This window comes from Aspergillus fumigatus, chromosome 3, assembly GCF_000002655.1.
Source record: "Aspergillus fumigatus Af293 chromosome 3, whole genome shotgun sequence".
NCBI lineage: Eukaryota > Fungi > Ascomycota > Eurotiomycetes > Eurotiales > Aspergillaceae > Aspergillus > Aspergillus fumigatus.
In genome coordinates this window covers 443,775-469,046 of record NC_007196.1, presented here as the reverse complement: position 1 = coordinate 469,046, position 25,272 = coordinate 443,775, and the positions used below count along the sequence as shown (strand labels likewise).

Below are 25,272 nucleotides of genomic sequence, written 5' to 3'. Positions count from 1 at the left end.
CCGACATAAGTATGTTCTATATTATGTAGATAGAGATGATCCTATTTATCTATACATAGATTTCAGTATCAGACTTGGAAAAGTTAGAGATACGGCGCAGTTTCAATGTCAGATAATGGTGGTCACGATGGTGGCGGTAAGATGTCTCTCTGTTTCTCTGTACTGCTTTACCTCCTTAACTCAGGTCTCTGATCTCCATAATTAAACTCATCTTAACATAACTGATAGGTAATATATGATGTTTCATTACTGATCGTCATTCTATCCAATAAAATGTATAGATACCTAGAGATTGAGGTATAATGGTACCTAGGAGAAACGTGGTAATAGAATACTCTTTTGGTGTAATACCTACCTGTTGGGATCTATTATTTGCAGTCCAGCCCGTATGGATGACGGTGGTTCAACCATATCCAGTCCACGACCGGTTCGTCCAGAAAATCAGTCAGCCATCAAAAAAAAGCTCAGCAGTTGAAAGCCCCCTGAATATGTGGTTGGGTTTTTCTGCGTCTTGCCAGGTTGAACCTAGTGAGAGCCCTAATCTCGATTGATCATAGCTGTAATCCACCCATTGATGAAGACAGGCTGTGATTGGCCAATCATCAGGGGACTTTGAGCGCCAAAAAGGTGCGTCCCTTAATCTACCTTCAGTCCTTGGGGATGTTCTCCAATCCCCTCAGGGAGTCATAGGAACAGGGCCCAGGCCTCAGGGGAACATCTAGAATCCCGGAAAATACTGCTAATTTGTAAGGGGCCATCAGTCGCACACAACTGGAAGATGGCCAGTTGGTCAGTCCACCACGTGATGTTATTGCCAGGGCAATGTGCCTCATTCCATCGGAACCGTCATGGGAATAGATGTCATGATGTCAATGACACACGAGCGCCTCGATCCATTCCCACTGCTGTCGAATCATGGCTAAAGAACTCCATCTGATGTTAAATTAAATTAGTGCTCACTCGACATACGATAGATGCTGATAGCTCTTGGCGTAGGCTGACGTGTTTGCCACTTTTATTTCTCTTCTCTACAGAGTACAACTACTATCGGGTAGTACCCTTCAGACTTTTCAGTCGAGGTCACTTCCTCTGCGATTCCTTCACCAGCAGTACCATCCACAGATATAAATAGAGCAAAGCTCTCCCTGATAAGCTCAATCAGTGCTCGATCCGCGCTCAATGGCGTCCATCAGCAAGACCCACTCCGTCTCCTTTCCCCTTTCTCCGAGAATTTGCCATCTGAGTTCTTTCTGGCGAAGTTAAAAGAGCCAAGTCTTCCTTTCTACACACCACCGCCCAATCCTAGATCAAACCGAGCCTCCGCCGGTCAACGGGTCATGATGGAACCTGACAGCTATATTGACCCGAATCTGACTCGGTCGGACCTCCTGGTTCTGCAGACTCTGCTCTCGGACGCTCAGGCACAATCAACCGGCTCGAAACCCGTCGTTCAAGGTAGACATTCCCTGTCCATGTTCGAAATTATGATCCGCTGAGACCCTCAAATATGTCCCATCCCACCACAACTCGCAATGCAAGTCTGTCCCCGAGCAGCTGGAAGCCTTCAACAATCCTCAGCATGCTGACTTTGAGCCGACTGTGACGATGACCTGGGATACTGCTGATCTCAAGGCCAAACTCCCGTCTGCTGTTAACCAATGTCTCCTCCAGCCGTACATCCAGCTGGGACGAAGAGTCGTCCGTGTGGAAACCGACGTTGTGATGCTCACGCATCTCATCCTCTACTTTACCACGTCCGTCCCCAGTGCACTCTACCTGCACTATCACTTCACTTGGACCCATGGCGTCCTCCACTGGATCATGCAGTCGTACTATGTGGGAACATACACGCTCATGATGCACCAGCACATCCACATGGGCGGAATCTTAGCCAAGCGTTTCTGGCTCGTTGACTCGCTCTTTCCCTACATCACCAATCCTCTCATGGGACATACGTGGAACTCGTACTACTACCACCACGTCAAGCATCATCACGTGGAAGGGAATGGGCCGGACGATTTGTCCTCGACGGTCAGGTACCAACGAGACGAGCTGTCCGATTTTCTGTGCTACCTCGGCCGATTTCTTTTCCTCGTGTGGTTTGAGCTTCCGAGCTACTTCTTCCGGAAAGGCCAGGTCCTCCAAGGTCTCAAGGCGGCTTCCTGGGAGATCGGAAACTACCTCTTCATCTACGGCATGTATCGCTTTGTGAACGCTCACGCAACGCTCTTCGTCTTCATCCTCCCCTTGTTTCTCCTCCGATTGGGCTTGATGATCGGCAACTGGGGGCAGCACGCCTTTGTTGACGAGACAGACCCCAACTCGGATTTCAGATCGAGTATCACCCTGATTGATGTCCCGGTACGATTTCCTGCCTCCTATTTGACTACTGCCGCTGACAATAGCAGAGTAATCGCTTCTGCTTCAATGATGGCTACCACACCTCTCACCATCTCAACCCCCGCCGTCACTGGCGCGAGCACCCGGTGGCGTTTCTCAAGCAAAAAGACCGCTACGCCAGCGAGCATGCGCTGGTCTTCCGCAATATCGACTATCTCATGATCACCTACCGGCTCATCCGGAAGGACTATACGCATCTGGCCAAGTGTCTGGTCCCAATAGGCGATCAGATTTCCATGTCGATCGAGGAGAGAGCGGCCATGCTGCAGAGTAAGACGAGGAGGTTTACCGAGGCGGAAATCGCCAGGAAATTCGGAGTGAGTCGGTAGACTTGGCCCCGGTCGGTCCCTTCACGGCACCAACACCGGTCTGTGTTTGATGGTTCCTCGAAACAACATCGTGTATATATTTCAATCCTCGATCCTAATCTATATCCTAGCCTAGTTAGACTTGTACGACATTCCAGGAACTGTGCATGTCAATCAGCGAAATAAAAACATAGACTTCGACTTCTAAAGTGTATCATGTAATGTCGATCTCTAGTGTATCTACGTCGAATAAGGCTATGCGACCGCTGCAACTGATATGCTACGGTCACCACGGTTGTTTTAATATCGGCAATTTCTATTACCCTCCGGAGTGCATGAAATCTGCCCTCTCAACCACGTCAATAGCCGTCACTGACACCCGTCAGCCCAAATCTTGCCGTCCCTCACTCAGAAGGGGAATCTTCCTCTTCCTTGGCTGGAGCGGGCACCTGCTGCATCTGCATCCGCCTCATCATCTCCGCCGCCTCGAACGCATACTTGCACTTCATCCTCAGCGCCCCACCGTAGCGATACATGACAAACGGAAACGGCATGCAAGCGACCGTCAGAAATGCCGGCAGGGAACTCGCCCAGTGAATCCCAAGACTGCCATACATCTGGGTCGTAAACAAGGGAAACACAGCCCCGACAATCGAGCGGAAGATGGCAGCGGCTGCAAGAACCGACGCCGCGTAGATGGTATACGCATCAATCAGGTAGTTGACGATCGGCAGGATGACGAGGACACAGCCGAAGCCGAAGGGCGCGGAGAGGATGATGCTGACGGACCAGTGGATGCGGGGGGAATTGGTCCAGGCGAAGGCGAACATGCCGACTGGGAGGGCGACAGCGCCAACGATGGCGGGTGGGAGGCGCGATTCGGCCGTGGCTGAGTTTGACAGTAGCAGATTTGCGTAGCGTCTGTTGTTATCGTAGATGGCGTAGGCTAGTCCGATGATGATACCGACAGCGATACCCATGAAGGCGAGCCCGCCGATGCCCTCGCTCCAGCCACGTTGTTCGTTGTAGACGATGGGCATGGCGCTCATGAACATGTAGACGGTGCCGTAGATGATGGCCATGTAGAGCGAGGCCACCAGCACGATCGGTTCGCGGAAGAGCAGAACCCAGGGTCGTATGAGAGCTCGCTGGAAGACTTCCGACGGCTTCTTCTTGCCCTGGTTCTTTTCAAGAATACTGATGTAGACCTTACCATGAGCTTGAGAGAGTCGGCTTGCCCTCCTAATCAGGAGCACTGGCCCATATGTCTCCGGGACAAAGATGACGCCGATGATACCAATCCCCCCGATGAAGATACAGCACACGCCTTGCACCCATCTCCATCCAACGTTTTCGGAGACGAATCCGCCGACGATAGGGCCAAGGATGGGGCCAAGGAATGGTGCGACACAGTACAGTGTCATGGCGAGGCCTCTCTGAGCTGGAGGGAAGATATCTGCGATTGCACCGCCCGAGTTGACCAGCGGCGAGCCGCCAAATGTGCCGCTGAAGAACCGCAGCACCAGGAGGGTGGCAACATTGTGACTTCCAGCGGAACCTCCGATGAAGGCTACCATGGCGATGTGCGAGACGATCCAGAGAGCTTGTCTTCCGTATAGTTCGGATCTAACAAGGCACGGTTAAGTTGGAAGGTACCTGTGTCTAAGATGAAGGAGACTCACTAAAGAGAAATGGACTGTCAGCGGGTCTGTTAAGGGCTTCAGATAGGATGCTGCTTACCAAGGGACCCCATACTGCTGGGCCAATTGCAAACCCAAGAACAAAGAGGGAGAGGCCGACGGTAAACACCTCTGTGCTTATACTGAAGTCTGGAATGAGCTCGTTTGCAGAAGCAGCGTATGCTGAAGATGTAAAGGTGATGGCAAAGACCGAGAAGGTCACAATCGCCGTGATGAACCATTTCCTGAACTGAGACCAGTTCATTGGGTTTCCTGGATCATCCTTTTGAAATTCAACTATAAATGGGTCCTCCTCGGTGCCTTGGCCATTGTAGATGGGAGATTGCTGGACCTCGGGGTCTGCTGTTATCTTGGGCTCGGCTTGTTGAGACATACTCCCGGCACCTGAGCGGCCAAGGCTAATGAAAGGAACTCAGGGATAAAACTGACAACAAGGATGTAGCATGTCTATCATATAGATTGCTCTTGAATTTGGACTTTTATAGCTGATGTTGTCAGTCTCAAAGAACATCCAGAAGCGGACCTGTGTTTCATTGGCTGTGCTGCTAGCACTATTTGATGCGCGGGAGGAAGCGGACTGGCTGGCTGACATTTAGGACATCGTCTTAAGCCAATTGTATGACATTCCGCTATGGGGTTATGCATGGACGGATCATAATATGATTGGCACTTGTCGTATAAAACAGACCAATCCTCCGCCAGTGTGGACAATCTGCAACTCCTCCGCCTTAGTTCATGTAAGCTTATCTGAGTGACTTCCAAGACAGTTGGGTGAGTTAATGTAATGGATGGGTTTCTAGATATGGCAGACTATCAAAACACCTCGGTGAGACCATTACGCAGGGAACGGTTAAAAGTCTCCACCGCGTGCCAGGCCTGTCGCTTGAGGAAGGCGAAATGTGATGGCGGTCGTCCGGGTATCCATGACCCATTCATCATTTTCTCCTATCAGATGTTCCTATAAGAATGGCTGACTGATAATGCCATTCGCAGCCTGTATTAGATGCCTGCGAAGAGGAAAGGCATGTACGTACAGCATCAATTCCAACGCCGTCGAGCGGCAAACCAAGCGCGAACCCCTGGTCCCAAAGGCACCAACAATCCGCAGCCATTCGCCCGTCTCAGCCTCGTCTCCTAACTCGGGAGCGTGTTCGCTTTCGACAACCTCGACATCTGGACCTTCGTCCAGGTCGGCACAGACCGACGAAGACCAAGAGCCGGACCTTGACCGGGATCCGACCCGTGCGTACTACAGCACCCATGGGCAGTTTGCTGGTGAAGTCGCAGCTGCAATAGATGTGAGAGCAGGGCTCGTCCCCGCCACTACTTCAAACCTCGTCCCGTTCGTGGATGCACCCTTGTTCGGGGCGTTAGACCTGGACTTTCCGTACAAGGGCCTAAACCCCGCAACGGCACTGCCTCCCCGCGCCCATGCTGATAGGCTTGTCTGCATATATTGGCAGTACATCGATCCGGTGGAACCTGTCCTGAGCCGAGAACGTTTCCTGCACGACTACGAGGCGACGTTCGCTCGATCTGGCGCGCTGCTCCACGCGGAACATGACGTCTGGCTAAGCATCCTCAATGTCGTCTTTGCCCTGGCTGTGCAGAGACAAGAATTTATCCCTGCGCAACAGCGCGACGAAGAGGGGAACCGGTATTTCCAACGCGCGTGGGCGCTTCTCCGACCTGAGGCGATTCTATGGCAGCCTGGAACGATCGAGCTGGTCCAATGTTTGATGCTCATGAATCGATACCTCCACTGCACCAGCAACCAACTGAAGACATGGATGACAGCGGGGTTGGCAATACGCATTGCGCAGAGCATCTGTTGCCATCTGCCCGACGGGTCTTCAGCCAAGCAATCTTCAGTTGACAGGCAGTTGAAAGAACAGGTATGGGCCAGCTGTGTGGCTCTAGACCGGTATGTGCCACAAACATATAGAACGGAGTGTCGCCTGCAATTATGTTGACTCGTCAAGCTGCGTCTCCTGGTCCCTTGGCCGGACCTCGGCACCATCCTTGATCTCCTTACCGAACCGGGCCGACGCCATGTCTACAAGCGCGAGCTACCTACAGGGCGGTAAACATGCGGGTCATCTTTCACGAGAGCTGCATGAAATTGGCAATCAAATTCAGTTGGCACAGACACAGACACGGAATCCTCTCGCTGCCCGATTGGGACTGCCACGTCTATATCAACTGGACGACTACCACGCCGTGGCGGTGCAGCTGGATGCCTGTATCAACAAATGGGAGAATGATCTCCCCAGCGACTGGAAGTTGAAGAACCTTGGGAAAGTGGTTGATAGGGCTTCCCGAGCAGAGCGATATGTACTTCATCTTCGGTATGCAGCAATTCGACTGCCGTCTCGTTGACAAGATTTAGCCAGAAAGTAGAGATATCAGCCTACTAACACCGGTGTATAGACTCCTTCACTCTCGAATCGTTCTGTACAGACCTATGCTCGCACGTCTCTACTCTCTGAAATCCCACCCGGCTGCAAATCAGGCACAGCCCATCCCTCCTAGCCTAAGTGATCGTCTTCTCAGAGAATGCGCCGGATTGTGCGTGGAAACCGCGCAGAAGCTCACGTCGTTGATCATCGAGACGCTGGAGCCAAACGAGCCAATGGGTCTCCTGCCTTGGTGGTATCGAGTATATTATCTTCATATTGCCGGAACCAACTTTCTAGCGGCCATGTTCGAAGCGGACCTGTTCACCGCATCGGTGTCGCAGTCGTGGAGAGATGTTCTGTCGGCCCTCCGCGCACATGAGCATTTGAGTATTTACGTCCAACAGTGCATCCGGACCTTTGAACTGCTTTCGACCCGGATCCTGGGGACGCAATATCCCACTCCGGACGCGACTGGGGGAATGGCGCCGGAGGAGGCCACCTCTGGGTCCCTGTTCGACCACATTTTCCAGGATTTGGGGTTTGATTGTGATAGTTTTCTCTTTGGCATGGAGGATTTTACGGAAGGCGGTGCGAGATAGTTTGAGTTGATGAAGAAAGAATGATCCGTTTCCCATGCATTGCAATTGTTCCACGCTGGTGGTCCTAAAAACCCCTTGACAGAATCCAATGAGATTGAGAAAGGAGAAGTCTCAGATAGTCCTGTACAGACGTGAATACTATAAACCGAAATCTCTGCGCTCTCACTGGTCCCTAAGCTGGGTTTCTGGCATGCGAGACATAGCATAAACAGCAATTCGTATACAGAAATCAATCAGAGACGGTGAAGGCCGCAAATAATCTCTTGAGATACAGGTGCTCAAGTCTACGGGGCAACACAATGCTCCCTCACATATTCCGAAATCGGTATCGAATAATTGAAGAAAGATCTAGAACATGCAGAACAACAACTGTCCCACTGTAAGAAGTTAGTGTTCTGAGCAGCTACCATCCACAATACCAAAAAGGTTACAACGGTGATTACCCATAGCATCATGTCATCTTATCCGGCTTCCGCTTGGCCCGTAGCTTGATGATCGTTTGCCTCACTGTCTCTGGCCTCTTGACGATATGCCAATGATGTCGGCTGACTGTTGATAGGATCGCTTGCCTTACTGCAATTAGGCCATCCAAATCACGTTCAAACTTCCGCTCTGCGCGTTCGTGTAGCATCATTTGGCAACGCCATACCGCTCGCTCATTGGGCGTTAGCTCCTTGAATGGCCTAGCTGGCTCTGGTATGGGAGGCTCGATCGGCTCCTCAATGGTTATTGTCTCATCGTCTGGATCAATGTATTTCAAACATGCCGTGATTTCGCAATCATTTGGATGTATGCCATCCATTCCCACCAATCATCTGGATGATCCAGAATGATTGGGGCCCTCTGCATGGGTACCAAATCAGTGGTGATTGAGTATTCGAACATGTCGATTTGCTGGGGCGCTGAGATAACGGTTGCGAATAGCTTCAATGTTTGCCCAATGGGGCCTTACAATGGTGCCTGAGCGTTGATTCGCTTGTTTGTTATCTGCAGCAGTCGATTAAACCGGAATCATAACTGTCAGGTGATCCCTCGGTACCCCTAATCTATGGGATACTCATAGCATGGGTATGATGTGGGAATCAAAGGAAGGTCTGATTTCTGGCAATCTATTGTGCGAACTAGCTATTTATAATCGACTAAATGAAAACTGTGTACAATTTCTTCAATGAGGCATGTTGAATCCAGTGTAAAATGGAGCGTTCTCATTGGTCCAGCCGGAATTCGTCATACGAGGATTTCCCGAATAATCGCAGGATTCGATATGGCTGACACATCACCAGGTCTGAACATGCTTATAAGCCTCCCTGAGGTAGTGACGCTGCCTAGCTGCAGCCCCATGACATCAGGTTAGGTCTAGTTAGATAATTTTCTGAAGTTGGACCTTAGAGTTAATAGCGGCCTCTTGTTTAATGTATTTCTTATCGACATTCAGTTTCAACCCGAATAGATAGAGTTATCTTCGCAGTATGTAATCATAGTAGTTAACCAAGCATTTGAACTAAACTTCTATCTGTTCTTGTCCATACACTGTTAATAGCGGTTCACGACGGCATCATCTCTATGGACTCGCATGTAGCATTCGTTCTGTTGAGTTGCCAATCTGATGATTAGCAAAGAAGGCCATGGAAGGATTTGACATATCTCGTGGCCAAGAATCACGGTGACGCTGGTTAGTCTTACAGAGGAAGAATTATTGTGGGAAAAATCCTGCACTTGCTTACCTTGAAAGATTAAATCTGGCTAGCAATCAAGCTAGAATACGCTTGACTTATGAGGGCAGGGTGTGTCAACGTCAAGAGGTACATGTTTCCAGAACTTTAACCGCCATATAGGATCTAAAGATAAATCAACGCGGGGATTTACATTCTGCCTGTCTAATTGTCGTGAGGGAAGTAAGGCTGCCAAAGGAGCTAGCAAGGGCAAACCGTGTATTTACAGCAAGATGTCAGCTTGATGGCAAGGATACCAAATTGATGCTTGGGACCAAGGGATTCCCAGGCGCTTAGGACGGCGGCGTGATTGGCGTTGGACAGATGATTGGTGTGATCCACGAGGAATGGTGCAGTTGGAAAAGTCTCAAAGGCAGACTTGACCTGCTTGTGGCTTTCTGCTCATAAGCTGCACACGGATCAGCAAACAGACAGACCTGTGATGTGCTACGGGAGCCGATAGGATGAGAGTGGCTCCTGCTGGGATGCCAACGAGACACCTGAGCTGCAGTGGCTGGCTGACACCCCCCCAAACTGGCCCGCTACAGACTATCATGTATATATACCGCTGCGCTGCGCTGCCACTAACGAGACAAGCTATCGAAGGGGTGAAAATGGAGCATTTACCCCTACCCGAAGGAAAAGAGCACTTTATTCTGGCTCCGTACAACGCTCCCCCAGAGGAATGGTACGATCACAAAGGTTTTCTAGATTTTCCCAAGCGAAGAGGGTGGACTGACGACCAGCCTCCCGGTGGCAACACCACCCAAAAGGGATACCTCGAGGGGCATGGTATCAAATGGAAGCTGGCCGACTCGGAAGTGGAAGAGTTCTTCCAGACATGGCTCTTCTTCGGGCTGGTCATTGAAGTGTTGAAAGTTGGCGGTGTCAGCGCGACGACTGAAGATTTCCTCAAAGGTAAAGGTCTGTCAGATCCGAGAGAAGTGAAACTGCTCAGGTTGTCGTCCCAGGACGACAGTCGAAGACATAGACTAGTAAGGATTGTCAACACATCGATACTTTCGTGCAAGCTGAAAGAATGGAGGAATGGAGTACGTGACAAGGCACAGGCATGGACGGCAGCGAACCGGATGTTTGAGAGAGCTCGTCAGATCCTTGACTGCTTCTGCACACCAGATGAAGAGAGGGATCTTTGGGGAAACGACAAGCCTCTGCGGTGGCCCGTACGGGACGAGATTTCGACCACGCTGATCGCCATGGTCTACTCCCTCCGCAGTGCAGCAATCAGGGTCTGCGAGCCCCGTGGCATCAGTGTTACGAACCCGTGGCTGGATGCTCGGTCCGAAATCATAGCCAGACGTATACAGCGCCAGTGGTGTCTCGCTGATGCGACTACCATTATCAAAGACCTTCCGATCGACGGCCAATACTACGTTGCAGCGTCTCCCGGTTTAAGCCCGGATGAACTGGATCGACATTCGAAGTGTGTCCGGGAACGTTGCCTGGAAGAATTTCCGACAGAGCTCTACCATCCCCGGCATGTGGCTCCCTGGCATAAGCCCAACTGTCCAACGGCGCAGACGATCAGCTATGGCGGACACCTGGGACCGGAAAGAGGTCAGACGGGATGGGACGATGCCATCGCAAAAATTATCGATAAGAATGCCATCCCGATTGCGCTGTGGGCCAAAGGACTGCGTACACTGTGGTCGGTGGAATACCATTTAAGTGGTCACAGGCGGCCTGATTATGTGGCTATATCGCATGTGTAAGCAACCCTGGGCGAAAATGTAATGAATCTCACACCAGTCGTGTCTCTGCCCCTCGTCTTCTGTCACGCATCCGAGATGCTGACCCTTTCGTCATAGATGGGCTGACGGAATGGGAAATCGGGCGGCGAATTGGCTGCCAGAATGCCAGCTAGACCGCATCACACATCTCGTGGAAAATGTGCAGTGGGAAGGCCGAAGACCTTTGCCAGAAGATCCCAACAACTCGGATGGTGTGGGCTTTTGGATGGACGCATTGTGTATGGAACCTCATCGAATGTCTGGGCGCGTTCAAGACTAACTGAAATGAAGGCGTCCCTGCAGTAGACAAAGACCGCAAGCGCAAGGCGATCCGGAATATGCGGCACGTCTATTCAAATGCGAAAGCGGTCCTGGTCTTGGACAAGTTCATCCAGAAAATCCCATCCACTGCTCCAGCGTTGGATAAAGTCGCTCGGCTGTATCTGTCCAACTGGATCAAGCGCCTCTGGACTCACCAAGAAGGGTTTCTACCATCCTTGGTATATATCCAGTTCTCCGATCGGCCAGTCGAGTTACGCGCGCTGGCAGAAGAGTTCATGACCTATAATCGTGAACACCTGGAAAAGTCAGGAAAGTATCTAGGATTCCCGTTCGCGGCGAATCTAAGGCTGCTCGACCTATACTCCGCATTGAGGGGTCTCATGAAGCTAGTCAAGGAAAAGTGGATGCTCTATGAACCTCTCGCGCATCATTTGTCACCACGGAGGAGCACACGACTCGCGGACGAAACAGTGTGCATGGCAACGATTATCGACATCGACCTTGACAGGATCCAGGCGATTTCAGGCGACGATGACGAGGAAGTCGCAGAGGAGCGCATGGCGGCTTTCTTGGAACAACTCGGGACGTTTGACAGGTCGGTGATTTTCAACAATTACGAACGCCTCAACAAGGCGGGATACAGGTGGGCTCCGAAGTCGTTGCTCAACTTCCGGACTCCTCAGTTGACGTGCCCTGACGAGAGAGAGACTGTTACTCTTGAGAGGATCAACGGCCAGGTAGGCCTTCCGGTTCGGTATCCGGGGCTTCTAGTGGACTTTGCCCATGACAACGTGCCATTTGGAGCCCTTCAGCATGGATGCGAGGTCCCATGTAGAGTGTCAGCTACCCGGGGAAGCAACGTTGAGAGCAAATCGCTTGTCCTCCAGTTTCCGCGAAACAATGTTCGGTGGGCCAAAAGGCAGTATGCCGTGATTTTGTCAAAGGTCCCAAACGTCGGTGGAAAGCCTTGTCTGGCAGCCGTGGGCTTGTTCAATCGTCCTGCGAACGGGGTCTACAGGTTCAACCACCTCTCCTTAGCGAGAATCAGAGCCCAGGAAGCTTATGGGGATGAGTTGGTGGATGTGCGGTTTCTCGACAGTGATAGTGCCTGGTTTGTTATGTAGCGGGACAGCGCATCCGCAGATTCGCCTTGCATATATGGCGACGCCTGAGGAGAAGTGGATGAAGAGTACTCCGTACATCAATTGGTACAGTACATCAACTGGTACAAGGCTGACTTGGGGATATGCCAAGAGGGAAATTGCATGTTTGTCATTGGCCTCGTAGAAAATGGGGTGGCTGGCTGAAATTGAACACGATGGCGGCGCTAATGCACACACACACAACTAGCTGTTGTAATCATAAAACGCAATGATACCCTACTGATTATTTTCTGCAACATTATCTTGACCCGCATTAAGCATCGACTCCCAGAGTCTCTTGTCCTGAACCTCCTGGTCCTCTCCACCGAGCCATCATACACCTTCGCCCCCCACTTCTCCTACCATGGCCCCGGCTCTTCGACATCTCTTCTCGCGCCGTGAATTTGACCCCGGCTCTACAAGCACTGCTTTTGCAGATGAGTGGTCTAACCCATCCAATTATGCCTTTACTATTCTGCTCCTGATTGGAGGCGACTTGATCCATCGTGCTCTCGCACAGCTGGCGGGGGGTTGGGTCACTCCAGTTGCCTTCTCATTTGGTATGTAGAACGATTTTATTTTTCTAAAAAAAAAATAAATCAGATATCTGTTGCTTATTTTTCTGTCCTCAGGATGGGTTTCTTATGCGGCCTCGTCCATATGTTCTGCGCTCGGTGAGTACAGGATGATGCCAGATGCAGACACAGCCTGCTGTCTTATCAACGGCAAAAATGGGTACGTCCGGGGAAATAATTCCTGGGTTCTCGGACGCATCATGCGAGATTATGAGTACTGGATGGGGGAGCCCGTCCGTGAGAAAACAGAGTCCCTCATCCAGGCTCGTTGGGACTTTGACCGGCAGCGCCAGGAGAGAGAAGTCCCCGGGTCGGGGAGCCGAGTCCCTCGTCCTTCGCAAGCCGGATTAGTCGTCAGTCTGTGGCAGCCAAGTACAACGAAGCCATCTGGAGAGCCCGGCCACGATCTGCTCCATTGGTCGGGTATCATTGTCACTGTGATTCAACTAGGAATAGCCGCCGTACCACTGGGCTTGTCCGGAGATTGGGGCATTCTGATGATCACTGCGGCAGCCACCATTCTGTGCTACGTCACCGGGGCGCTGGGGCAGTGGAAGGTCGAGAAGTGGGCCTGTCGCCGTCTGGACACGCGAGAGAAGAAGAACTTTGTCTTGACGCGCGGAAACGGGGCTCAGCATGCCATTGCGATCATCAGTAATGGCCGCGGCCTGGATCTGGAAGACCTTGCCACAGGGTTTTCCAAGATCGACTCTCCGTCCATCACTCTCTTTGCGCAGCTGGCAACCATCGTGTTCGGGATCATGTGGATCGCGCTGCTTATCACGGCATCTGCTCTGCAGGATGACTCCTGGTACTTGATTGCCGTCGGGGGCTTGGGAATGCTTCAAAATATCTTTGTTGCGGGCTGGAAGCGAACTCCCGATGCATACGGTGTCCCGCTGGAGTTCATCGGCGTCGTGGGTGAAGTCAAAGTGATGAAGACTTTGATGGAAGTGGAGAGGAGATACGAGAAGCTGGGCAAGAGCATGATAGGGACCTTCTTCCCAGGCGATTTGCGAGAAAACGAAGTGAGGGAGTGGGAGGCGATCGCGCAGGAATGGAAGGAGAAACGGTCTATGAATCATCAAGTCTGATAATCTGTAGAGGGCAGATCTCAGAGCGGCAAATATATAGCCAGGCATGACGCTACCGACTACTACAATTATGTATGCACCATTTGGCTGCAAAGTGTGGGGAGTGCGCGGGTGCAGCTAGATCCTGCCACCTAGAGCAAGGGGACAAGAACCAAGCAGCCGCTGCTTTGCCAGCGATTGGATTATATGCCATTCACACCTCCTGCTTTGTATGTATCCTACAGCATTTAGTCCTGCGGCACAGCGATAACGGGCTGAGTCGCACAGTGAATCACACCGCCAGCTAATGGAAGCGCATGCACATATACAGGCTGTATCACTCGGCCAGGACATAGCTTCTGAAATGTTTCCACAGCCGCCTTATCCGTTACTTCATCGCCAAACTGGGGCAGGATCAAGCCGCCATTGACGAAATAAAAGTTCACGTAGTTGGTCGCCGGTTCGTCATAGGACAAATCCCCGAGAAGAGCAGGGTCCGGCTCGTCCACTGTATGGATCTCAAACGGACGGCCCTTTGCATCCACTGACCGAGTGAGAATCTCTCGGATTTCCTCGTAAACGTCGAGCCAGGCCCGAGGCACGCTCGCATGGGGCCTCGAGAGAACAACAACACCTGGCCGGATAAAGCCCACCTCCGCATCGGCATGCACATCGGTGATATCGAGACCTTTCCGGCCAGGGAACCAGATGATCTTCTCCACCCCCAGCAAGCGTTGTAGCTCTGCTTCGATCTCGCTCCGTGACAGGCCTGCATTGCGGTTGTCGTTGATGATACTGCTTTCTGTGGCCAGGAGGGTACCTTCCCCGTCCACGACTAGTGCGCCGCCTTCGAGACAGACTCTGGACTCGACGAGTGTCACCGGGGAAGGAGAGACGTCAGTCTCGATGACTCGCCTGGCAAAGGTGGCGTTCTCGTCCAATTGCGCAGTGGTCATAATCGGCCAGTCCTGTTCATCGGCCGCGCGTTCCTGGCTCTCCATCTCGTCTCTCTTTCCCCACTCGCGGAAGCGGAAGTTGATGGCGAACCGGCGGGAGCGGGCATCTCCAGTGCCGAGCACATATACAGGTCCTGTGTCCCGAACCCAGAGATGATTGGTGGGAAATGGGATGAAGGAGATATTCGACGTGTTGCCGGTATACTTGGGAATGGCCTGGTTGACCATCGACTGGGCCCTTGGGAGATCTTCGGGTCGCGAATACAACCGGACGGGCTCAAAGGCCGAGATCGCAGACGCGAGATTAGCTATGTCAGTACATGCGTTGTCATAGTAGGCCGAGGAGATCGAGTGTCTGGATGGGAAGCCCAGAAGGGTAGCGAGATGACGAGAGGTTTCTGCGGGATAGATGTATCTTCCTGTGTATTGTCCTACTATCGATGCTGCCTTCGACATGGCTTGAGAGAACCTCATATTGAATGATATTTTCCGACTTGATGCATGTCTGGTGCAAGGGACGAGATGGCGTTTTAATATGTGAGTTCCGCATGTGACGTGTGGGGCGCACCAAACGGGAACTATCGCGATGCTTCGTATTGCCCGTATTTGGCAATAGAGGCGGCCAATCGCTGGGCCTCGTTTGAGACGGGGCTAGGCTACAGCAATTGAGATGAATGGAATGGAATCTCCTTGGCTTAACTCAATGCTAATAAATATATACAAACTCGTCATTGTCCCGGTCAGTGACATCCAGCAGTCCATTGTTGCCCAACTCCTCCTGCATAGCTTCCTCGTCGCCTCCCGTGCCGTGATAGTGATCGTCCATCGAGCGATCCACCATCTTGGCCGGCTTCCCGTTCCGCACCCGCTTCTTCTCCTGCAGCTTGTTCAACACGAACAGATCGGCCCACTGGATCAACACCACTGCCACCAGCGCCACAAAAATCCCCAAACAGGCTTGCAGTCCAGGATGGTATGTCGGCGCATCCTCCGAGCTGAACAGAAGTGGTCCGACGATGTTACCAGCCGCACTCGCCGCATTGTACAGGCTCATCACGACCGACTTCTTCGTCATACCGGCCGTATTGCCAACCATCCACGACACCACCAGCGGATTGCCGGCAAACAGGAAGGCAAGCAGATAGTATCCGGCCATCAGCGCGCCCTGCACCGAATCATTGCGCGGCAGGGCATGCAGCATCGCAAGCCCGGCCACGACTGGGACCATGAACGCCGCCAGGACCGCGCCCTTCAAGCGGGCCTTTTGCGCCAGGTAACTAGCCAGCAGGATCACAATCCATTGTAGCGCACCGAACGGCATGTTCAGCAAGGTGGTGGTGTACTTGTTAAAACCGAGACCCTTGAGGATCAGCGGGCCAAAGACGTTGGTCACGCTCGCGCCGATGTTGAGGAGCATGGCCATCGCGATCCAGAGGTATGTCTTTGGCTCGAGGCCGGCTTCGACGACGTGTGAGAGCTTGAATTCGCGGCTTCCGGCGCCGGTCTGGTTCGCGCGGAGCCGTTCCATCGCTTGCAGTTTCTCTTGTTCGGTCAGGAAGCGAGCGGAGGCGATATCGTTGTCCAGTTTCCAGTAGACGATTGGGGCGGAGATGACCGTGATGAGACCGACGAAGAGGAAGATACTGGTCTGATTAGCTGTGGAATTCCAACACTAGGTGGTGTAGCTTACATCTGCCACTCCTTGAGCAGATCCGACTTGATGTGTGCCAGGCCGTAGGACAGGGCGGCGGCCACGATCGTCGCCAACCCGTTGGTACTGTACCAGGCTGCGACACGGATCGGTTGTTCCGCACGGCGATACCATTGACTGGTGATGATGGAGAACAGTGGCAGGCAGCCAGCCTCGAAAAGACCAAGGAAGAACCGCGTGGCCATCAAGCCGCCAAAGCTATGGCATGCCGCCATGCAAGTCTGCGCAATGCCCCATCCGAGGACCAAGGACGGCATCAGAATCCGATGCGGGACTTTGACAATCAAGAACGAAGAGAATGGTTGCCAGGCCAGCTGAGCGATAGGGGCGATTGAACCAACAAGCGAGTACTGGTTGCCCGTGAGGTGCGTGTCGGCTTGGAGGCCAAAAGTGGCTCCATATCCGAGCACCGATTTATCCAGAATCTGCAGGAAGTACACCCACACCAGAATCGCAAGAATCACACGGTCAGTCTTGCGACAGATACGCTTGCTGTCTTCTTCGGTCAAGGGGATCCGAACCATGTGGATGGCGTCGAGGCCAGTGGGTTTGGCCATGTCGCCTTCATCGTGGAAGGCGGCGGCTTTGGAAGTCATGTTTCACTGATTAGAAGCACTAGAGGGCCAGATGTCCAGCCGGTGTTGGAAGTCTGCTCAACAGGATGATCTGCAGTCTTTATATCAATACGCATGTGTACCCCCACGCAGAGTCCTTGATCTTCTCCACGGAGTTGAAGCCTCCTTTCGGCAATGAGTCTGGGTCATCCACGTTCAGGCGGTCCTTAGTCGGCAATTGATGAGCTAATGAGATTGGTGCCGATCTGCTGTTCAGTGGAACTGGGGACACTCCATCCGACCGATGCGCAGTCCCCGGAAAAGTCCCCCGCATTGTCAGAGTTTGCCATCTCGCGTATCCTCACCTTGGATATTGCAACCCCCACGCACCCGCACAGTGTGCCCCCACGGACGGCGTGGGCTGAGAACACATGCCACAGCTGTTTCCCTGATCATACAATGGAAGTGGTGGCATCAGACAATAAGACTCATCTTATCTTCAGTATCTATCCCCCATGCAGGTTGCTCGGATGCTGATGCGCTGCTGAAACAAGACTTGGGATGATGATATGCACCACAGACTACTTCTTTCACCCGCGGATAGAACGGAAGAGTAGTCTCATTCAGCGCTTTGTTTTTACATTCAGAACCTACTTTAGTCCAAGTTATCTCGGTTCAGATGTCGCCGTTTGTTTTCCACATGACTGTGAAACGAATGCCTGAAATATGAGGCGTCAGGGGTATTCCCTGAGGCACCAAGAGTATTGGCCTGTGATTGGTCAGTTGGCGATATATGCAAGGCACAAATGTTCTTATTCAGCTTCATAAATAGCCTGAGTCTTTTCTAACAGTGCCATGCTGCTCTTTTCCTCCTGTTTGTTTTCTTCATCAATTACAACGGAGAATCGCCACGGCATTAAGTCACTGTGAGTGAAACTTGTCGGTACGTTGCAAACAGTGAAACAAGCCATGGGTGGTGCTTCCTGTTGCCCAATCCCTTGGCCAAGTGGGCCAAGAGTGTCAAGAGAAACGACGCATAATGATACTGCAGAAGACGAAGATGACCTGCAGCTGCTGAAACTAGGCTATCGAGCCGAGCTGGCTCGCGCTTGGGTTGCATTTGACAACGTTACCTTCTCCTTCGCTGCGCTGCACTGCATCGGCGGTATTCGTGTGTTTTTCTACATTGTTCTGAGCGCTGGTGGACCAGCTGCCATGTATGTCCTCATGATCATCGTCTTTGTCGACTGTAACTCACAGTACGAAGGTGGAGCTCATGGGTTTCTGGAAGTATCGTGGCTATCATCACCGCTGCCACCCTAGCGGAAGCCTACTCCACCTACCCTGCTGCAGGATCAATCTACTACTGGGCATGCCGTTCATGAGGAGGCGGCAAGGTTGCCGGTTTGTGTCTTTCCTTGCTGCGGCGTTGACGCTGGTCGCTTGGACTTCGTTCCTGGCAACCGACTCGTTCGGGGTGGCCAACTATGCCATTTCTCATGTGGTAGGCTTCAACCCAAACACGTCCATGCCATATGAACATCAGATGTCAAGGCTCGTGCGGTTGCCTGGGCTTTGTCGTTGCTCTTCCTGGCACTTGCAACTTCGCTGAACTTCCTCCCGCCCCGCACTATGCATGCATAGGTTTTCCTAGCGGGCTTCATTGTTGTTGTGATTGACATCCTCCTGAATAGGATCTGGCTGCCTATCGGAGTCTCCAAAACCTATGGTTTCCGACCCGCCGAGTATGGCTTCACCTCCACTTACAACGGAGGAGGTATGGCCCCCAGCCTGAACTGGATTCTGTCCTGGTATCTGCCTGCCCGCTGTCTCGTCGGTCAGCACGCATCTGGCCATATTGCCGAAGAAACAGTCACGGCCCGGAAATCCGCCGCCAACGGAGTCTTTTGGTCGACCGTGGCCTCATCGCTATGCGGTCTCCATTATCATCCTCTTCCTGTTCTGCATGCCCACGATCGAAACATTCCACGACGCAGTGTACCACAGCCATTTATCAACATGTACGTCATGGCTCTGGGTTCCCATGCTCACGCCGTCGCAGCAACATTCTCGCTGGTCTGTCTGGCGGCCGCGAATACGAATCGAACCACCAGTCGTTCATCCAGATCATTGTAGTAACGTATGTAGTCACTCACACTCATGTACATCCAGCTGACGTCCTCGTCAGACTTGCCATCCCCATAGTCGGGCTGCACGGGTAGTTTCGCTCTTCAGGTTCCAGTGGTCCTCATTGTCCCAGTGCAACTTCACCACAGGATACTTCATCTCAACAAATACTCTATGCAATGTCATCCAAAAAAAAAAGCCAAAATTGTACCGCGAACCCAAGCCCATTCTCAACAGAGACCGGTCATGCTGAATTCCTCGAGTGTAAGGAGCTGCTCGGGTTGTGATACCACTCACAGCAGTTCCTAGGCATCCCAAGCAATGAAATGATTGCGAATACATGCGAGATTGCCCCTTCCAAGCTCTTCTTGCGAATACATGTCCATTGATTAACTACCTCCCGCGTGTCTCGGACAGTTTGGTCAATAAGGTTCAGCATGCCCTACCACGCTTTGCCATTACTGTAGTCACGGCAGTAGATGTTGGAGCCCCAGGGGACATCGGGCTTCAGGTCCAAAAGCGAAATATAGTCGTTTAGCAGAGCACCAAACTCTTCGGCCCCAAACAAAATCGTTGTAGCTCTGCTGGTGCCTGTTCGGATATCTGCCGCTCAAGAATATCTTTGCTCCCGATCTCCTCCTAGGGAAGTGGTTGGTATCATTGATTCTGACATGGCCCTCGCTTGCGACTCTTGTTCACAATTTCAATGCGTGAGCTAGACTCTCGTGCGGAGTAGGTCAATCAGCCAAGTCGAGTAAGCGAGAATCCGGCCTCAAACCCCGGCTTGCGGCGGGAAAGAAAAGGTACTAGTAGGCAGCAAGTCCTTTATCTCTTGCTGACGCCAGTCCCCTTCCAACTGCAGCAAACGCCATGACGGGTCTCGCGCAATGCCCTGCACAGGTGGTCGAGGAAATCGACGCATACCTGGATCTGACGGATGTGGGCAATCTTCGACAGACTAATCGACGTCTTAGGTCTCAAGTCACCCAGGGACGGTTTCGATTGAACTTCCGCTCTAAGCGTGTCAAAATCACGGGAGCACACCTGCAACAGCTAGGCCTTTTGACACAGCGTGGTTGGCTCGGCTGCGAAACTCGCCACCTAACGCTGGTCGGCGTGGTTAACGACACTATGGCTCTTGACGCCGGCCTCAAAGCAGACGCAACCAATCCCAGGAAGCGAGACTTGGCGATTCTTCAACAGCGGCGACAGGATTATGAGCAACTGCTGGAGTCAGGGAAGATTGTGCAGCTTCTCAGCCAGGCTTTTAAGTACCTGGCGACGAATAGCGCCGAGAGGAAACTCCAATCCCTCTCGCTCGAGGTTACCGTGTACCGTCAAGATGCGGAACGCGAGGTAACTCCCCTGGCTGGCAGTAGTTGGAGGCTTGTCTGGCAGACTACGGCAGAGACCTTCCGGATTGTATTGGCGGCTCTACAGAAAAGCCTCCTGGCGGTTGATTATTTGAATGTCTTCAATGGTTCCTACATGCAGCGATGCAGCCTGGAGAGTCGGGAGCTGTCCCAGATTGATTATCATAACGAGAGGCTCTCCAAAGTCCTTGGAGCTCTGAAAGCTTTGTCTATCAGTGTTTCCGACCGGATTCTCTGGCTCACACCCCAAGACGCCCAGCGCTCCAGCGATGGTTCGGCTGATGTGATCGATTGGTCGGACGATGAGCACGATAGACGCATCGACAAAGCCGCAGCAGAGGCGCAAGACGAAAGCAATTTTGTTGGCCTAGCAAGGATTTTAGACCTGTGCCACGAGCTCAAAAGCCTGCAGATACACCAGTATCTTGTGAACGCTCGTCATCTTACCTTCCACATCCCCTTCCCGAGGGAAAGGCTCTTCCAGCGCGTAGCAGAATTAGCAGCACTACCAGCATTGGAAGACTGTTCTCTCCGGGGCGTATTTATCCGGGAGAGAAATTTACTTGCGCTCCTGAAGCGGACACAGCTACGCAGGCTCACTTTGGAAAGTGTACAAATGGTTTCTGGTACATTCAGATCAACATTTGATGCTTGCACGGGTGAAACCTCAAGTCTGTCATATCTATACCTTGACGAGCTTATGATACAAGGGGACTTGGTACACTTTACAGGCGTCGGAGCGCCTAGGTTTAACACCTGGGTTGGTGCGCATGGCAGCAATACGTTGAAGCGGGAAGGCGAGGAGCTGAAACACCCGATCCGATATCACCTCCCCCATGGAATGCCAATACCGCTGGGATCTCCTGCGAGACAACAGTGGATCCTTGAGCAGCGGCAGGAATACGGTCCCCACCGATAGGAGCATAAGTTAGCACTGCACTACAGTGCCCTCAGGCATGTGGAGTGCTGGCGTCACATTGACCGAGAAAATACGAGCCGGACGAACCAACGGTCATGGACAATGTGCAAGGCATAAGATTTAGGTTCATCGAATGTTCGTACTCATCTTTCCGGTTCTCGTCCCTCGATGGCAAGCATATTCGCACGCCGCACGCACCACTACCAGAAGGGCAAAGGTTAAAGCCCCTAAAGAAATCGGAGCATACCCGCGGGATACGGCGGATTGATATTGAGGTGTGAAGTGGCGATAATAGATGGCCCTGGTCAAGCCAGACAACATAGGAGAGAAAAGACGCGTAGAAGGTGGACCATCGTGCAGCCAGAGGTAGTGACACAGTCCGTCAAAGATATCGACGGATCGACAAGGGCGTAATATTTCCGTGGGGAACGAGCCATGAGGATAACCAGAATGTCACGGCAATGGTCCTTCAAAAACATGTTTTTCACTGAATCGTGCGATTGCCACGTAGGCTACCGACTAAATATAGTTGTAATGAGCGATCCGCAGCCGCACCACCTGTTGTCACAATGCGTTTGGCAAGTTGGCATCATATTGAGATAAAGCAGCCCCTGAGACAGATACTTCTCCGCTGGCCGTCAAGTATTTGGAGTCAACAAAGGAAATGGTGCAGGAGGATATTCCTCGGAACAGGCACTGCGAATCATATGCATTCAATTTGGCTTACGAAGTATACGTGGCGCCAAGACCTGACATTGCGTCTCTTCAGTGCGGCTTGACCAAGCCAAGCTAACACCAAACATCGTGAATCAATCGCTGAACCGGATTACGTTTCTTCAGGGCTAAGTTGTGCGCCGTCGGCATTGTGTGCCTCCGTTGCGTTCCCCGGCGCTCATTGAGGCTGGAGATGATGACGCGGCTAGGGCCATCATGTTCAGGGCGCCAGCAATCAAAGGGGTATAAAAGGCTGGCCATTGTTATGCCAGTATGAGAGGACACACAAGCGTCCCTTCCGAGTCTACAGTCCGATAGCAAAAGAAGATGCACTTTTCCAAGTTTTTCCTCGTCGCGGCTGCCACTCTTGCCGCCGCTCACCCCGGTGAAGTCCACGATGCTCACGCCCTGAAGCGGGAGATTCGTGCTCGCGATGCATATGCCGTTGCAGCCAAGCGTGCCCTGGATGCTTGTGCGAGCACCACTGAGGCACAGCAGTTGAACCAGCGCAATGTTGCTCGTCGTGCCCGCACTGCCCGCCAGCTCCGCCAGAACAAGGGCATCACAACTAGTAAGCGACCTCTACGCTTCGTCGTGCTCCCAGCTGACGGTTAAGATGCTCACAAGTGGCGGCGTGACTTGGCTGCCCTCGAGAAGTGGGAAGCCATCAACCACAACAAGACCGATGTCCTTGACTACTCCGCCAACACGCCGGAATCACGGATTTTTGGCGGCAACACTAGTGCCATCCTAGCCCCTACCATTACCGACGGCCCATACTACGTCTGGGGAGAGATTCTGCGCCAGAACGTCAAAGAGGAGAAGTACTGTGACGGTGTCGACCTCACCCTTGAGGTGCAGTACATCGACGTCAACACCTGCCGGCCGGTAAAGGGCGCAGTGGTGGATATCTGGAACGCCAATGCCACCGGTGTCTACAGGTATGACCTCGTCGCTTATCCCGAGAACGGACCCTGCTGACCTGACAGTGGCATCTCTACATCCGGCAACTACGCCGCTGACGGCTGGGATTCCACCTACCTGCGCGGTATCCAGCAGACCGACGACGACGGGGTGGTTACCTTCGACACCATCTTCCCCGGCCACTACGAGGGACGCGCCACCCACACTCACCTCCTCACGCATCTCAACGCCACGATGAACGCCAATGGCACCCTGGAAGTCGGCACCGGCAGCATTGCCCACATCGGCCAACTCTTCTGGAACGAGGTCCTTCGCTCTGCGGTCGAGGATACCTCCCCTTACAACACCAACACGCAGGCCATCACCACCAACGCCGACGACATGTGGAGTGTTCTGCAGGCGTCGGATGAGTATGATCCCTTCCCGGAGTATCTCTACCTGGGCGAGGGATTAGAGGATGGCCTCTTCGCGTGGATCCAAATCGGCATTAATGCCTCGGCCGACTACACTGACAACTCGTACTACAGCATTGCTGCGTACTATCAGGAAGACGGTGGACACCAGAACAGCGCCAGCTCGGCCTTTGGTGGCTCTGGGGGAGATATGAATGGCACCATGCCTTCGGGGGTTGCTCCTTCTGGTGCGATGCCCTCTGGTGCAATACCCTCTGGCGCCAGCCCTTCTTCCAGCGCATAAATCACATTAGATGGGCTTGGGTACGAGTCCCGGGGGCAGACCGCATGGACAAATCGGTATATGTATAATTCGTTGTAGGCTAGAGATAGGAATTGAACATGGTGCTTTCACTGACCCGACGCACTTGCAAACCGAATCATCAAGTATGACTACTTAGGAGGCCAGGGAAAGTCCTTCCACGGCCTTCCGTTGGTCGACTTCGCTAGATCCTTCATAGTCTTCCACTTCCAGGTCTTCTGCTGGAGATTGATCAAGTCATTATCACTCTCCAGCCCGGACGCGGTATGATTGATTTTATTCTCCCCCATCAGGAAACGCAGATAGCTGGCCGGGTCATTCGAGACCTTCCCGGTCGTTTCCTCCTTGTACTTCATCAGATCAACTTCCGTGATCTCAATCGGCCCGGCCCCTGCACCCTCCATGACTTTCGCAATCTCCTCGATCGACCGCGTATCGCCTGCAATGTGCACCACCTCCGGAATACTCATCAATGGCATCGCCGCCAAGGACGCTACCGTCTTCCCTACATCCTCCAATCCAGTAAATGACACCAGCGATTTCGCACTCCCCACACTCCCATACCTTCCTCGCACGGTATCAAACCCAAACCACGGCCCGATACTATCCTCCAGAAACAACCCACAGAATACCCTGCACACCTTCACCTGCGGGATGAGCTGGCCCGCAAGTTCAAAATGCCTCTTCTTCTGATCCCATTCCCCATGCGGGAAATCATGAACGTAGTGGTCCACTCCGAACTCGGAGGGAAAGTAGACCTGGACCCCCGTTGAGGGGAACGCACGGAGGAGCTTCTCCTTGAACTCGTGGCCGGATGCGCCGATTGTATTGACGAGCACGTCGACGCCCTCCAGGGCCGCGGGGAGGTTGTCCTCGTCGTACTTGCGGACTGTCACCACGGCGCCGCCGCCAGAACTCTCCGGCACTGAAGGGACGGGTGGGTTGTCATGTCTGGATAAGAAGATTATTTCCGAGAAGTAGGCGTTAAACGGGGGAGACAGGAAGGCGGCGGCGACGTGCTTGCCTAGGTGTCCTGTGGCGCCTGCGATGGCTACCACGGGGCGGGAGGTAAGGGGGGGCGTTGAAGGCATGAGTCGACCTGTTTTCCAGAACTTCCGGATAGATTAGATGAGTTTTCTTGGTAACAGCATCCACGTTGCAGTCCTCATGTCTTATACCGTCGTGGGGATGCCATGAGATGCTGGCTGACGTCAGGATAGAGCACTATCCCGCATATTTCAAACACACCAAACAGCGCAAATAGACGTAATCCAATGAGACGTCTCAATTGTGCCTTTTTTGCTACTGACTCAAACACAGCAAACAGCTGATCAGATTA

General features: G+C 52.6%; 11 protein-coding genes across 11 annotated transcripts; 7 read left to right on the top strand and 4 right to left on the bottom strand.

Moving 5' to 3' along the window:
- The first annotated feature begins 921 nt into the window (after positions 1 to 921).
- On the top strand, positions 922 to 2,918 carry AFUA_3G01900 (fatty acid desaturase). The gene is made up of 3 exons (XM_743417.3): positions 922 to 1,448; positions 1,498 to 2,361; positions 2,409 to 2,918. Exons 1-3 carry the CDS (start codon positions 1,338 to 1,340, stop codon positions 2,727 to 2,729), a joined length of 1,296 nt encoding a protein of 431 aa, XP_748510.3. The 5' UTR covers positions 922 to 1,337; the 3' UTR covers positions 2,730 to 2,918.
- Positions 2,919 to 3,013: 95 nt separating this feature from the next.
- AFUA_3G01890 (MFS transporter) lies at positions 3,014 to 4,781 on the bottom strand (the record flags this gene model as incomplete). Its single annotated transcript, XM_743416.2, has 2 exons — positions 3,014 to 4,333; positions 4,449 to 4,781. The coding sequence occupies 2 exons, from the start codon at positions 4,779 to 4,781 to the stop codon at positions 3,113 to 3,115; spliced, it is 1,554 nt and encodes a 517-aa protein (XP_748509.1). The 3' UTR covers positions 3,014 to 3,112.
- A 429-nt stretch (positions 4,782 to 5,210) lies between these two features.
- Positions 5,211 to 7,651, top strand: AFUA_3G01880 (putative transcription factor; the record flags this gene model as incomplete). Its single annotated transcript, XM_743415.2, has 4 exons — positions 5,211 to 5,325; positions 5,402 to 6,332; positions 6,391 to 6,756; positions 6,839 to 7,651. The coding sequence occupies 4 exons, from the start codon at positions 5,211 to 5,213 to the stop codon at positions 7,404 to 7,406; spliced, it is 1,980 nt and encodes a 659-aa protein (XP_748508.1). The 3' UTR covers positions 7,407 to 7,651.
- A 2,081-nt stretch (positions 7,652 to 9,732) lies between these two features.
- On the top strand, positions 9,733 to 12,275 carry AFUA_3G01872 (uncharacterized protein; the record flags this gene model as incomplete). The annotated part of the gene is made up of 3 exons (XM_001481538.1): positions 9,733 to 10,847; positions 10,948 to 11,108; positions 11,161 to 12,275. 3 exons carry the CDS (start codon positions 9,733 to 9,735, stop codon positions 12,273 to 12,275), a joined length of 2,391 nt encoding a protein of 796 aa, XP_001481588.1.
- Positions 12,276 to 12,657: 382 nt separating this feature from the next.
- On the top strand, positions 12,658 to 13,962 carry AFUA_3G01860 (uncharacterized protein; the record flags this gene model as incomplete). The annotated part of the gene is made up of 2 exons (XM_001481537.1): positions 12,658 to 12,853; positions 12,926 to 13,962. 2 exons carry the CDS (start codon positions 12,658 to 12,660, stop codon positions 13,960 to 13,962), a joined length of 1,233 nt encoding a protein of 410 aa, XP_001481587.1.
- Positions 13,963 to 14,189: 227 nt separating this feature from the next.
- Positions 14,190 to 15,371, bottom strand: AFUA_3G01850 (agmatine deiminase family protein; the record flags this gene model as incomplete). The annotated part of the gene is made up of 1 exon (XM_743412.1): positions 14,190 to 15,371. The coding sequence occupies one exon, from the start codon at positions 15,369 to 15,371 to the stop codon at positions 14,190 to 14,192; it is 1,182 nt and encodes a 393-aa protein (XP_748505.1).
- Positions 15,372 to 15,603: 232 nt separating this feature from the next.
- On the bottom strand, positions 15,604 to 17,204 carry AFUA_3G01840 (putative MFS transporter; the record flags this gene model as incomplete). The annotated part of the gene is made up of 2 exons (XM_743411.1): positions 15,604 to 16,540; positions 16,588 to 17,204. The coding sequence occupies 2 exons, from the start codon at positions 17,202 to 17,204 to the stop codon at positions 15,604 to 15,606; spliced, it is 1,554 nt and encodes a 517-aa protein (XP_748504.1).
- Positions 17,205 to 18,131: 927 nt separating this feature from the next.
- AFUA_3G01820 (amino acid permease) lies at positions 18,132 to 19,298 on the top strand (the record flags this gene model as incomplete). The annotated part of the gene is made up of 3 exons (XM_743410.1): positions 18,132 to 18,442; positions 18,516 to 18,666; positions 18,807 to 19,298. 3 exons carry the CDS (start codon positions 18,132 to 18,134, stop codon positions 19,296 to 19,298), a joined length of 954 nt encoding a protein of 317 aa, XP_748503.1.
- An 861-nt stretch (positions 19,299 to 20,159) lies between these two features.
- Positions 20,160 to 21,581, top strand: AFUA_3G01810 (F-box domain protein; the record flags this gene model as incomplete). Its single annotated transcript, XM_743409.1, has 1 exon — positions 20,160 to 21,581. One exon carries the CDS (start codon positions 20,160 to 20,162, stop codon positions 21,579 to 21,581), a length of 1,422 nt encoding a protein of 473 aa, XP_748502.1.
- Positions 21,582 to 22,622: 1,041 nt separating this feature from the next.
- On the top strand, positions 22,623 to 23,915 carry AFUA_3G01800 (intradiol ring-cleavage dioxygenase; the record flags this gene model as incomplete). Its single annotated transcript, XM_743408.1, has 3 exons — positions 22,623 to 22,866; positions 22,912 to 23,236; positions 23,285 to 23,915. 3 exons carry the CDS (start codon positions 22,623 to 22,625, stop codon positions 23,913 to 23,915), a joined length of 1,200 nt encoding a protein of 399 aa, XP_748501.1.
- A 149-nt stretch (positions 23,916 to 24,064) lies between these two features.
- AFUA_3G01790 (isoflavone reductase family protein) lies at positions 24,065 to 25,024 on the bottom strand (the record flags this gene model as incomplete). The annotated part of the gene is made up of 1 exon (XM_743407.1): positions 24,065 to 25,024. The coding sequence occupies one exon, from the start codon at positions 25,022 to 25,024 to the stop codon at positions 24,065 to 24,067; it is 960 nt and encodes a 319-aa protein (XP_748500.1).
- Between the last annotated feature and the right edge of the window lie 248 nt (positions 25,025 to 25,272).